General features: G+C 28.2%; 1 protein-coding gene across 2 annotated transcripts; it reads left to right on the forward strand.

The window, feature by feature from the left end:
- The first annotated feature begins 1,777 nt into the window (after positions 1 to 1,777).
- Positions 1,778 to 12,738, forward strand: LOC105148051 (sodium/potassium/calcium exchanger 3). 2 transcript variants are annotated; one of them, XR_015544306.1, is made up of 7 exons: positions 1,778 to 1,880; positions 5,458 to 5,933; positions 9,337 to 9,580; positions 10,192 to 10,356; positions 10,470 to 10,775; positions 11,064 to 11,204; positions 11,644 to 11,733. XR_015544306.1 is itself a non-coding variant. In XM_011059518.2 (6 exons), the coding sequence occupies exons 1-6, from the start codon at positions 1,778 to 1,780 to the stop codon at positions 11,961 to 11,963; spliced, it is 1,614 nt and encodes a 537-aa protein (XP_011057820.1). In that variant the 3' UTR covers positions 11,964 to 12,738. The 2 variants fall into 2 exon arrangements, 1 of the variants encoding a protein (XP_011057820.1); XM_011059518.2 differs by lacking the exon at positions 11,064 to 11,204 and having other exon boundaries at positions 11,644 to 12,738.
- The last annotated feature ends 49 nt before the right edge of the window (positions 12,739 to 12,787 follow it).

A 12,787-nucleotide genomic window follows, 5' to 3' on the forward strand; every position in this document is an offset into this window, starting at 1 on the left:
GTTTTTATGTTCACATTGCTATATATAGCTGATTATGGATCGAAAGATAAAGAATACAATTTATCATATTAACAATGTCATCGATATAATTTAAACTACCGTATAAACATCATAAACTATATTTATTATGATCTTAAGGAGGTTCTCCAGTTTTTTCGCATAATATAAAGATCTGAAATAGCAAGTTGTAGTCATTTAGATATTAATTAGTCATTTTAAATTATTGACGTCATACCTATAATTTAAGATGTATTAATTATGGATGTATCGAAAAGTGTGTGTGTGTGTGTGTGTGTGTGTATATATATATATATATCCGGCTGAAATTTTATATTAAAAGTTCGCATCATTGATACAGAATTCTATTATTTTCAATTAAACTTCTTTGTAGTTCATCTTTTCTCTTTTTTTTCACATTGGAAAGATAAAGAAAATTATTACCGTTATTTTTCCTCTGCTTTTCTTTTTTTTAAATAGGACGGAGAAATTCTATCAGATATCCGGAAAATATTCGGCAATTTTACGATCCGGCATATCTCTAATAATAATGTCATTTTTTTATTAATTAATGAAGCAATTTATTTATCTATTCTACGACTTATTTACAACGTGATACTTAATAATATCAGATAAATGACTGATCGACGACGTACTGGTAACGTTGTTAGTGATCAATTAATCATTCATTTATATCGGTAATAACACATCGAAAATAATGACGTATTTTCAATTTAAATATGACATCACATATGACATCATTATATGACGCGAAACAAATTACGTTATTTTTATGACGATAGAACATGAGATTCGTCAAAAATAATTAATTATATCAAATAGATGACACTTTTAGCTAGCTATTTGGAATTTTTCCTAAATTTCTTGCGATTTTTTAATAGTTTTTTAAAAATAATTTTCTAAAATAACTTGAATTTTATAAAAATTTTTAATTTAATTGTAAATAAAATATAAGAATTTTGAAAAGGTACACGGATATAAAAGAATAGAGTTTATAAGAACATTTTGGAATTAAATAATGAAGTTTTACCTTATCAATTTTATGTAAAAGTATATTCATCAATTTTCCTATGTAAATTAAATTAAATTTAAATAATTAGTATAATTATGTTTTAAAAATATTTTCCAAACAAATATTTATTTTTATTATAAAGAAAATACTTTTTAATAACAAATTACTGTTTTACTATTTAAATTTTATTTATTTTTATTTTTCAGAAGACTGCAATGGCATTTTGCATTCTTTGTGCTTTCGTATTATGATAAAAAAAAAGTCATAAGTCACAACTCCCGTCCACTTTGTTAAGCTAAAGAACTCCTTAAAATAATTGCGCTAAATTATAAAAAAAAAACTATTTGCTGACAAATTCGATAAGTATATACTCATTGAATATTCGTTTCTGCGCATTAATGTATAATTGTATCGGAAGATTTAGCGAAGATTTAGAGATAAACCGTAACTTACTTTGTAAAGATCGATAATCAGCGCGTAAACTTTCATACGTGTTCTTTATCTAATTTCGCTCCCCTCGACAGTCCAAGGAAGATAAAGCCTTCGACAGAATGTCAGAGTAGGAAGGAGTGAGGGATCTCCTGATCAACGGAATTTATCATAAATGCCATTACCGTGGTACAGAGTGTTCAGACAGCAGCAGTTTACCGTATTTCATCCGTGTGATTCTGCGTTACATAAAAATTCCATTTCGACGAATGCACGTGGTAGCGCGATTCTACGAAACCGCGCGATATTTACGCGAGGATGAGTAACAGTATCGCGTCGTCGGCGGTAATCGTCGTTCTAGTTCTTACGTTCGCGTTCGTTGATAGTGTCACGGATCCGAAATACGCGCGACTAATCAACGGTGAGTTTACTAACATCGATAGATTCGTATGTTCATTGTTGTCCCTCTCTTTATCAGTCCTTTCCACTTAATCTACTTTTATAATTAGGAGCAATGCCAAAAAGAGAGAGATCCAATATAATCTTTGTACTTTTATTATCTGTTAATATACAATATGACACTATTGGTTGCTATTGTTCATATTGAGAAACAAAGCGAAACAAAGAAAAAGAAATAATCAAAAGAACAATGAAAGAAGTTTACATGAATCTTGTGATGCAGTGATTAAAAAAGTGAAAAAGAAAACGAGTTCTCATGCTTTCATTGTAATAATAATAAAAAATTAAGCGTGAATCGAAGTATAGAAAGAAAAGCAGGTGTGATAGATTGTCGAATGCGATTTTTTATTCTAATGACCGTCGCATTAAGTGCTAATGTGATAGTATTATCTTCCATATAACACAGAAAGATTGCAGAATGATTTCACTGAAACATTGCAATATTGCATGGTGGTTGCGAAACGTTGCTGAATTATTGTTGCAAAATTCCAACAATGTTAAGATGTTCGCTTTTTGTTATATTGCAACAAAACGTTCCAGCAATATTGCAATGTAATGTATTTGGATAAATTTTTTACGAAGATTCTAAAATGAAAACTATTTCTATACATATATTTCACTAATTAAATAATTTAATTTTTCTACAAATCGCATTTTTAGTGATATGTGCTTTCCAAAAACAATTTTTTATGACAAAAACCATAAAATATTCCAGTAAATATAGTATTAATTCTGAAGGATAAATTTATTCGTAAGAATAAAGCATGTATGTGTTTGCAATGTAACAGTGACTTTTATTTAAAAGTTTATAATGCGTCAATCTTTGTATAATACAATTTTCATTCAATGGAATGTTTTTTGATAAAATCACGAATTTTAGAAACATTTATCTTTTAAGATTAAAACGAATCACACTATATATTTTTTAGCAAAGAAATGTAACTTTAGGTCTGTTCTTTTTCGAAAAGTTCTGAACTAGTCCTGAACTAATACAATAAGTTAGAATAAAACAAATTATATCTCTTTTATACTCTAACTTATTGGATTAGTTTAGAACTTGGGATGAAAAAAGAACAGATCTTTTGAATTTGCTCCATAGAGAGAGGATCACTTAAAGTGCTAAAAATAAAAAAGTAAATCCAATTAAGTTATGTTTGCGGAAAAAAAGTATCATCAGAATGATTCATTTTAATATTAACAGATAAATATTTTGTAAATATTTAATTTTTTTATCACGATATCATTATCGAATAATATTGTGATAATCTGTGACAATTTCGAGACAATAAATTCACGATGATTTTGTTGCAACTTCGTAACAGTTAAAATTTTAATTGTCACGAATTATCACGATATCATTGTCAACGAACGCACGACATATGGCATTTGCAATAATTACGCACGGCATTTATAATAATTACGAGTAAAGAGAAGTAAATGTATTTCCATTTTTTTTTTATGTCAAGAAGATACCTTATGGAAATGTAGGCAACTTAAATTGTTGCGGCACAATACCGGCGCGACGCGACACGACACAAAGATATAGTTGTTTTTTTAAAGAAAAGACTTAAAATGCACTACTCGCTTTAAATCCTCATAACTTAGCAAAGAAAAATTGCAGCATAATAATTAAAGATAAATTTTAAAGAGAAAATATTTTATTTTGCGATATAATTGAAGAAATTTGCATAAAAATTTTGTTCTCGTACATTGTCAAAGTTGAAGTTTATTCTTCAATTTTCAAAGTTTACTTTAAATTAGTGCCTTTTTTTAATGAAATCGTTGCAGAGACACAGAATTTAAAGCATTCGAAACTTGAGATTTTAAGCTTTAAGGTTTTATATGCTGATGTTTATTTTTAGCGTCAAAACAGGTCACGTAATCAAAATTGACACTCGATATTTGTTAATTTTTATCATCTGTTTTAATGCTAAAAATGAGCCTCAAGAGTGAAAAAAATTTTTTAAACGTTTCTTAAACACCTTCATTATTGCTACTATTTTTCGCAATATATACATTATTTTAAATTTGCTCCTTTTTAAATGACTTTTAAATAATTCTCCTTTTTTTTAGCAGTATACATGTGTATGCATGTAATAAACGGATTAAAAAATTGTATTATATAATCGTATTAATAAGGAAATCATAAATGTAGATATATACATCTATATTTTTTTTTGTTAATATTAAAATAAAATTTTGTATCCGTTTATTTATTCGAATTATTTATTTTTATGATTGTTTTTATACTGTCTACAATTCGTGTAAAAATAATTACTACAACGATTCATTTTAAATTTTATCTCATCAATAAGGAAATAAAAATATCTCAAAATAACTGATAAAAATCAAATATTTTACAAACATATTATTTTTTTATATTATTTATGAAATATAAGCTACATTTTTAAATATAAATTCTTAAAAATTTCTTAAGATGTATTACAAATGCATTTCAAATTTGCATAAAATAGAAAATATAATTTTATATTTTTGTCTATATGAGTTGGCGGATCATAAGAAATTAATTGTTAGGCCACATGCCATTTACGGGCCATAGATTACTTATCATTGTCCTAATTTATTTATTGAAGAATACTTTTATTCAATTTGAAAGTGAAAATGTTTACAATCTTATCAAAGATTATAATTTTAAGATGCATATCGCAATTAATAGTATTTTGATATTTGTTATTGTACTCAAATTACTGTACTCAAATCACGCACTATATCAAGATTTTTGTCTGAGATAATTACAAAGATAATACATGTATTATGTTATCACATTATAAAATGAAAAACGGAATATCAGAAATGTCAAATGTCCGCAGGTACATTAACAAAGTTATATTTCCTTAAAAAATGTCTTTGTATAATTATAGATACAGAAACAGAGATAAAATATTTTGCAACGTTGGAAATATAGAAAAACATTTTAAGAAAATTAAAAAATGTCTTTGTATAATTATAGATACAGAAACGGAGATAAAATATTTTGTAATTGCAAATATAGAAAAATATTTTAAGAAAAGATATGAAAATGCAAAGAACATTCGCAACACGCAATTACATTTTATATCTCTAATTTGTAATGAAAATTTATCCTAAAATGCACATACGAGTAATGTTTTTATGCGGATTAAAACATAAAAGTTTCAAAAATGCTAAAAATCTATGTATTTTTAAAATTCTTTGTATTATAAATTTTCTGAAATATTTTAAAATTTCTTATTTCATAATTTCTCTGAAAAAAATTTATAAAATCTAAGAAAGTTATGCTATTTTTTAGAAATACTCATAAATTTAAAATATGAAAAATTCTTAAAAATGTTGAGATACGTATTATGAGAATTTGTTTTCATCATTCAAGGTGGACTTTTACGAAAAATTTGTAGTTTTTCAATTTATATAAGGAAAGAATCTTAAAGGTATAAAAATTTTAATCTTCATTTTTCCACGAACATTGATTAATTACTACTTTTCTTTAAACGATCAGCCAGAGAATATTTCTGAATAGATGCTTCGCTTTGTTTGATTAGACGGAAATCTGTCTGCGACCTCAATTCATAAAGGATTCTCGGAGAATAATCCAGTTTCAAACAACGTTCACGAATCGACTGACAATCAGCTCTTGTTCGCGAAGCAAGAAGACAATGAAGAGAACTGCGAGGAGCGTTCAATTAGGGAGTTTCCGGAGGTGTTCACATACGAACAGCGTCGTCATGGTGCGGTGGTACTTCACTTACTCTTCGGTTTCTATTGCTTCATTCTGACAGCATTCATTTGCAACGACTATCTGTTACCGGCGCTTGACATCTTATGTACGCAATTAAACATCAGCACTGATGTCGCCGGAGCAACTTTCCTCGCCACAGCGAGTTGCTTTCCCGAATTATTTGTCAATGTCGTCGGCACTTTCCTGACTGAATCTGATCTCGGTGTCGGTACCGTGATGGGCGGTGCGGTTTTCAACACATTTGCGACACCGGCTTGTGGCGCGTTATCGGCGATGCAAGTAAGTAATGCTTCAAATATTAGTACGCATACAAGAATTAGCGTGAAACGGTGATGATAAAAACGCTGTTGAAATCTCGGCTTTGATGTAACGCATATAGACACTTGTTGCTTCATTTAATCACACTTGTATTTGATGATATACCTTGCTTATAGAAATTTAATACTGGAAAATGATGATTAATTTTACTTTCAATATTAAAAGCGTTGTTATAATATTAATAAAAAGGTTTGAATAATTATCATTTGTCATATTTTTTTAAAATCAATATTGTTTCAAACATTATATATATATCGGAAAGTCAATTTCTTCAGAGGAATAAAATTAAGTTTGTAATATAATGACATAATGTTTAACTCCAAAGACATATACATAGCTCAAGCATTCTGTAGCTTGAAATCGGAAGATGACAGTTTAATAGGGTCTGATATTTCATTGAGTTTCTTTCTATCTTCAACGAAAGTAGAGAACACGGAACCTCAACGGTAACTGACGGTCACTTAAACTGTCAATTTCTAGCTTCATCCCTCTATCACTGAAAAATATAAGAATATATATTTGATTTATGTATATATGTCATTGGTATAGCTACCTTGTACTTATGTATTTAAATTTAAAAGATACTCTACGAAAAATTATAGGTACAGAAATATGCTGCAGTACAGAATTTTGCTCATAATGCATAGTTTGCAAGAGAATCAATCAATCAAAGTTCGTCTTTTTCGTGAAATGGAAAGAAAGGAAGGATTCTGATTGGTTGGCTTCCTTATGCATTATGCGTATGCGTTATGCAAAAATCTGTGCTGCGGTCTTATCTCTGCCTAGATAATGCATAGGTACTGCTAAAGTACCTAGGTACTGTACATACAACATAAGCATACCTAGGTACTTATATCTAGATATGTTACAATACTGATCAAATATAGAAGTTGGCAAGTCACAACGCAGATGTTGACAAGTTTAACTCCCAACAAGTGTAGTTATACTAATTATTATAATAAATTAGAATTCCTGATAATAATGCCAATGATACAGAAATATTTCATATAAGATACATAAGATAGTTTATATATACATATATATATATATGTATATATAGTTTAAATCAAACACCTATACTGAATTGTTAAAATGAAAATATCGCATTTAGAAAAAGATTTCTATTTAAAAGAAATATTTGTACAGACTAATTTCTGATGTAAACGTTGTCTTGTGAAATTAACATTACTCTGTAACATTATTTAACGATTATTATCCTTTCGATAGAATGTCTGCTAGTGTCTCTGTCGATACATGTTACATGATATGATCTGAAATTTTATTTGTTTTCATTGTCTTTTATTTATCATCTAGATTCTAAATCATAGATCACATTATCCATCAGTTTTTCAAAACATTTTTATTACAAATATTATAAACTCTTAACTCTTAAAGAAACCGCTTAAGAAAAATGTAACTTTTATGAAGTAAAACTGTGGAGTTATACAAAATGATTTATAATGCATTATTAAAAACTAAATTTGCTTTTCTTTTAATAATAATTATAATTCTAATCATTATCTATTGAGATTTGATAATTTTGAAATATGACTGATTGGAAGTAGTTTTTTCCCTTTTTTATTATGAAGTGCCATAATATGAACCAACTGTTATACGAAAGAGAAAAAGGAGATAATATTAAACGGATTATATATATAGTTTAGAAAATGATACAAATATAATGTAATCTTAAGTAACATCTTGCGTAATAACATCTCACGTAATATTATCATCTCTTAATGCTCATGATTACTTTAATTGCAACTCATTGTTTACGACACTTAATTCGAAGTATAACTAATTGAAGTAAAGATCGACTGATTATATGTCTCGAAAAGATTACACATTTCTTCTATTAAATAGTACTTTTCAGAATTTCTCAGAATCTTCACTTCATTAATCTAGAGAATCTAGACATAGAAATCGCTTACAGTAAATAATTCGCAAAAGAAGATCCATTATATCATTAGATATATAATGTCACTTTAATTAATAGATAAAGGATTTTTGTTTATCTGTTGATGGAGATCCAAAGGGTTTTTATTTTAAGAAAGAAGATTGCGATAAAACATAACAAAAATTAAATTGACTATATCAATTTACAATTCAACTTCAATCAAACATCCTCCTTTTTTAATCACGAGGATTATATAGGAATTATCTCTCCGATCCTAGATAATTAACTTTGTTTATCTAACCGATTTCGTTGCCATATAAGATAACGATTTTTTGAGAAATAAAATTGTTACGTTACATAATTCTCACATACTATAATAGTCTACATCCGTTTTATGTTACTTCTTACCTAATACGCTATGATAATGTATCACTCTATTCAATACCATTTATTGTATCATTAAGATTATTTTTACAATCTCGTTCATCTCGTAACAAGATGCATATCTCAAAGACAAGGAAATTCTTATCCATGAATATGAAGTAAACTTTACTTTTATGACTGTTGATTTTAGAACTATAAGTCGCGCCTCAATTAAAGGTCTACGCATCACCGAAAATTCTTTATTAAACTTCATATATCTTGTCAAAACAAATAATGAATATAACATAAAATATTTAAAAAATTTAAATTTCATTCATCGAATTCACCTATGCTTATTCTTAAAGCTTCTAAACATACTTATCCTTTTAGAATTAGTAACTATGATTGTTTTCAAGAGATGTAATATCTATGTGTAATTTCTATAATTTTGATAGATAAAGCTAATATTTTGTTATTGCAATATAAACAAGTTTTTTTTATTTCGAACTGTTTGGGATATAAAAATAATAAAAATGTTCTACAAATCATCCTATAAATCATCTCTCTCTTTCATTCATACACACACACACACACACACACACACACACACACACTCTCTCTCTCTCTCTCTCTCTCTCTCCATCTCTCTTTTACCATTAAATGTTACAATATAGTATACCGGAACATTGATCAAACTCAATAAAGCAAATGTTGAAAACAAGTGCTTTTTTTAAGTATTAAATCATAAAATATTAAAAATTTATTGTGTACATAAATTAAACTATGTTAACTATATAAGGTTGTTGGTTTCGGAAGTGTCTGTTTCATGCTGATATGAACGATGCTTATGAACGAATTTTTTCTTAATATCGTATTCGATAAATATTAATTAATTTTCAATAGTTCACTTTATCTTTGACACAGTAATAAATTTTAATGAAAATACAAATATGCATGTATGTGTGTGTGTGTGTGTGTGTGTGTGTGTGTGTGTGTGTGTATGTGTGTACGCGTACTTAACGTATTATTGTCTTTGTGGTACAATATATATATTTATGATACAATGGTTTGTTTAATTAAAATGATTTTTATATTCTTTAACAGGCAATACCATTAGAATGGCGAATATTAACTCGAGATTGTGCAATTTATGTGATATCAGTCATCGTTTTGGTGATCGTAATGTGGGATGGCAAAATCCAATTGTACGAGGCAATCATCCTCATGGTACTGCTCATCAGTTATTTGATAATATTATTTTGCAGCAAACTTATTGCGCGCTGGTATAATAAGATCGTGCATCTGTACATCTACAAAACTCGTAGTACCAATTTTACCAATGAAAAAAGTAAGTGCCCATTACTAAATTCTTAAAACTACTTATTTTGTATTATTTTTATGTACGTAAGCTTTTCTGATAATATTAATCTATTTCCTAAAAACAAAAAACTGCATCAGCACTTCGTATAGATTGTCTATTTATGTGTTATAATATTCTCTTTGTTAAAATTCTGTGATTTTTCATGTCGAATAATATATTTCAATTTATATAACGTATGGATGTCTGTTGTATGTTATAAGAAAGATAATCGTAACAATATATGAGATATTTTATAATATCACGTTATATTAATATACAAATAATATTATTTATATATTATTAATAGAATATATATTATTACATAATATATAAATTATTGGAAACAATATATATATATTCGTGTGTTAAAAAATTTTTTTAATAATATCATAATTTCTGATATATAATATAATTCTACGTTAGTAATTTTAAAGAACCATTATCAATTACTTGAGTAAAGTGATTTAACTAGAAATTTGCATTTTCCTGCAATATCCTTCACCTTAATACTTATAATACTTGTCGATATCATGTATGTTCGTTTAAGACTTTGAGAGATACACTATTTATGTATAATTTTACATTTTATTATCCGACAGTACCTAAAAGCAATGAAGAATCAATGCCTGACGGCCTCTACAGGCCGTATTTTCACGGCGAACTCATGGTGGAATACAGAAAAAGCATAGCGAGCCGAAAGCCTTCTATTACTAACGTAGAGACACAGAATCATGTGGAAAATATAGAAGAATATGTGGAACCAGGTACAATATATGTGTATAATTTTTGCTAGACCCGAATTAGACTTAATTCGGATATTATGTATTACGATAAGTAAATTACTTAATCGCTATGTCTTGTGAATGCTCATTTTCAGACACCCCATTTGTATGGCCTACTGGCAGTAAATTAAACAAAATATGGTTCTGTCTCGTTTGGCCATTAAAATTTATATTGTTCATTACCATACCGGACACCAGATATAAACGATGGAAAAAATGGTATTTGATAACGTTCATTATGTGCGTCATATGGATCGCGGTGGCCTCCTACCTGACATCGTGGATGACGACTGTCCTCGGTGACACCATCGGGATCCCAGATTCTGTGATGGGTATCACGTTCCAATCCGTCGGTGGCAATATGCCAGAACTCGTCTCGATTATTATACTTTCGAGACAAGGTAAGCTATTCGTATAACGCCCTAGCAAGTTATTGAGGTGTCAATTCTGATTTTGCCTACTGGATTTTTTTATTACCACCAGCGGTTACGAGCAACTTGATGGCAACTGTTCCCTCTGACAAATACGTAGGTAGTTTGATAAGTCAGTGATTTTTTAAAAGCAGATATTGGAAAATAAGTCGAATTTTAGTTTAAAAAGAAGTAAAAAGAAGTCATTTGAAACTACCTACGTAGATTGTGGCAATTTTTATAGCAATATTTTACAACATTTTTTAATTATTTGCGCAGGCAATCATTGTCCGCATAATTTCTTTAAGTTGCCTTAAACCAAATGACTTGTACTGGTGACAACAATTAACGTGATGCAACTGAAGGAAACTTGTATCAAGCGAGTAATTCCTTTTTTTATGCGAAGAAGCTTGAGTCAAAGTAATGAACGTATCAACAAACACAAAGTAATAGTAACATTATAGCAATATTACATAATTTTCCACTCAACGATATAAATTGATTTGTTCGGAAAATCTGTATGGATTTAGTAGATAAAGAAAAAATCCAGGACTTCTACGAGAGAGAAATTATTAAATTATTTGAAAGATAGAAAAATATTGTAAAACAAAATACATATATTACAGATTAAAATTATTTTTAATTAAAAAATGTTTTATTTGAATTTTGTTTGAAAATTTGTACGAATTTTCTGGACAAGTCAGTAATCTAACGGTACGCATGCAATAGTTGATTACATTGCTGTAAGAGCTAATCTATTATACATTGTAACGTTACTGTTACTTCGTGTTTAGCGGGACTTAATTGATCAATAAGATAAGATATTATTATCCAGATCGATTCTGTTTTTTTTTTTCAGGTAACGGAGACATGGCTATGAGCAATACGATAGGCGCGAATACGCTCGATATTTTGCTGTGCCTTGGTTTACCATGGACGATCATGATTCTTATGACCCAAAAAGACATCGAAATTGTTTCGGGTGCCCTGCGTTTGAGTGTGCTTTCAATCGTTGCGTGTGTAATCGCTTTTTATCTAGTCACCGCATTGTGCAAATATCGTTTGAATAAGAAAGTAGGTATCATTTGCTTGATATTATATGCGATATTCTTGGTATTTGCATTATCGTTCGAACTGAACGTCTTCTTCCTGGTAAACTTACCTATGTGTCCTCCTTAAATCTGCCATTTTATGTGACGATATAAGATGATATTTTTCTGTTCACGAGAAAGATGAGATTAAGCAAAAGTTGTTTATTAACTTTTAAAATGTGTTCCAAGGAAACCAAAGTAATAGAACGACGAAAGTTCTTAGTAACATAAGAAAATATGTTTTTTTCTATGGTTATTATTTGTAATTATAAAGTTGCTTTTTCTTTGTTTTAATTTTTACTTATATTAATTTTTATTTATATTTTATTTCTACGAAATGAAATAAAATCTTTCAATATGAAATTATTGATTAAGATCATTTTGTATTAAAATAAATGTAACTTGTAAATATACAATTTGTATAATAAAATTAGTTTATTAAAGATAAAAAAGAAAAAATGAAAGAAATTCATACTCCATTTTTCATTATATTTTTTAATAATTGCCCTGTATACTCAATTTTGCATTTAACTTTGAAAATTAATTTGCTATCATTGTTATTAATATAATATTTTCATATACTCGTGCAATATTTGTTAGTTTCTAACAAGGAAAAATTTAATGTCCTAATATTCTGGTTGAGAGAGAAGATTTTTACAACTTTTATTATAAAAATTATTATATGTATATATAATTTATATATACACTAGATGTTATATATAATACTGTAAATCATGAAAAGACGCAAAAGTATATTTGAAATGCCTATTTTTGAGATGGGCCAACCAATGGCAATCTAACGAGAGTCCGTATCTTTTTATATTGCTCAATTATTGCTAAAAAGTGAATTGTTAATTTGTATGTGTGTGTGTGTGTGTGTGTGTGTACGGTAATATTATTATAAAAAAAGAA

Source organism: Acromyrmex echinatior, chromosome 2 (genome assembly GCF_024713525.1).
Source record: "Acromyrmex echinatior isolate Ae372 chromosome 2, ASM2471352v2, whole genome shotgun sequence".
NCBI classification, from domain to species: domain Eukaryota; kingdom Metazoa; phylum Arthropoda; class Insecta; order Hymenoptera; family Formicidae; genus Acromyrmex; species Acromyrmex echinatior.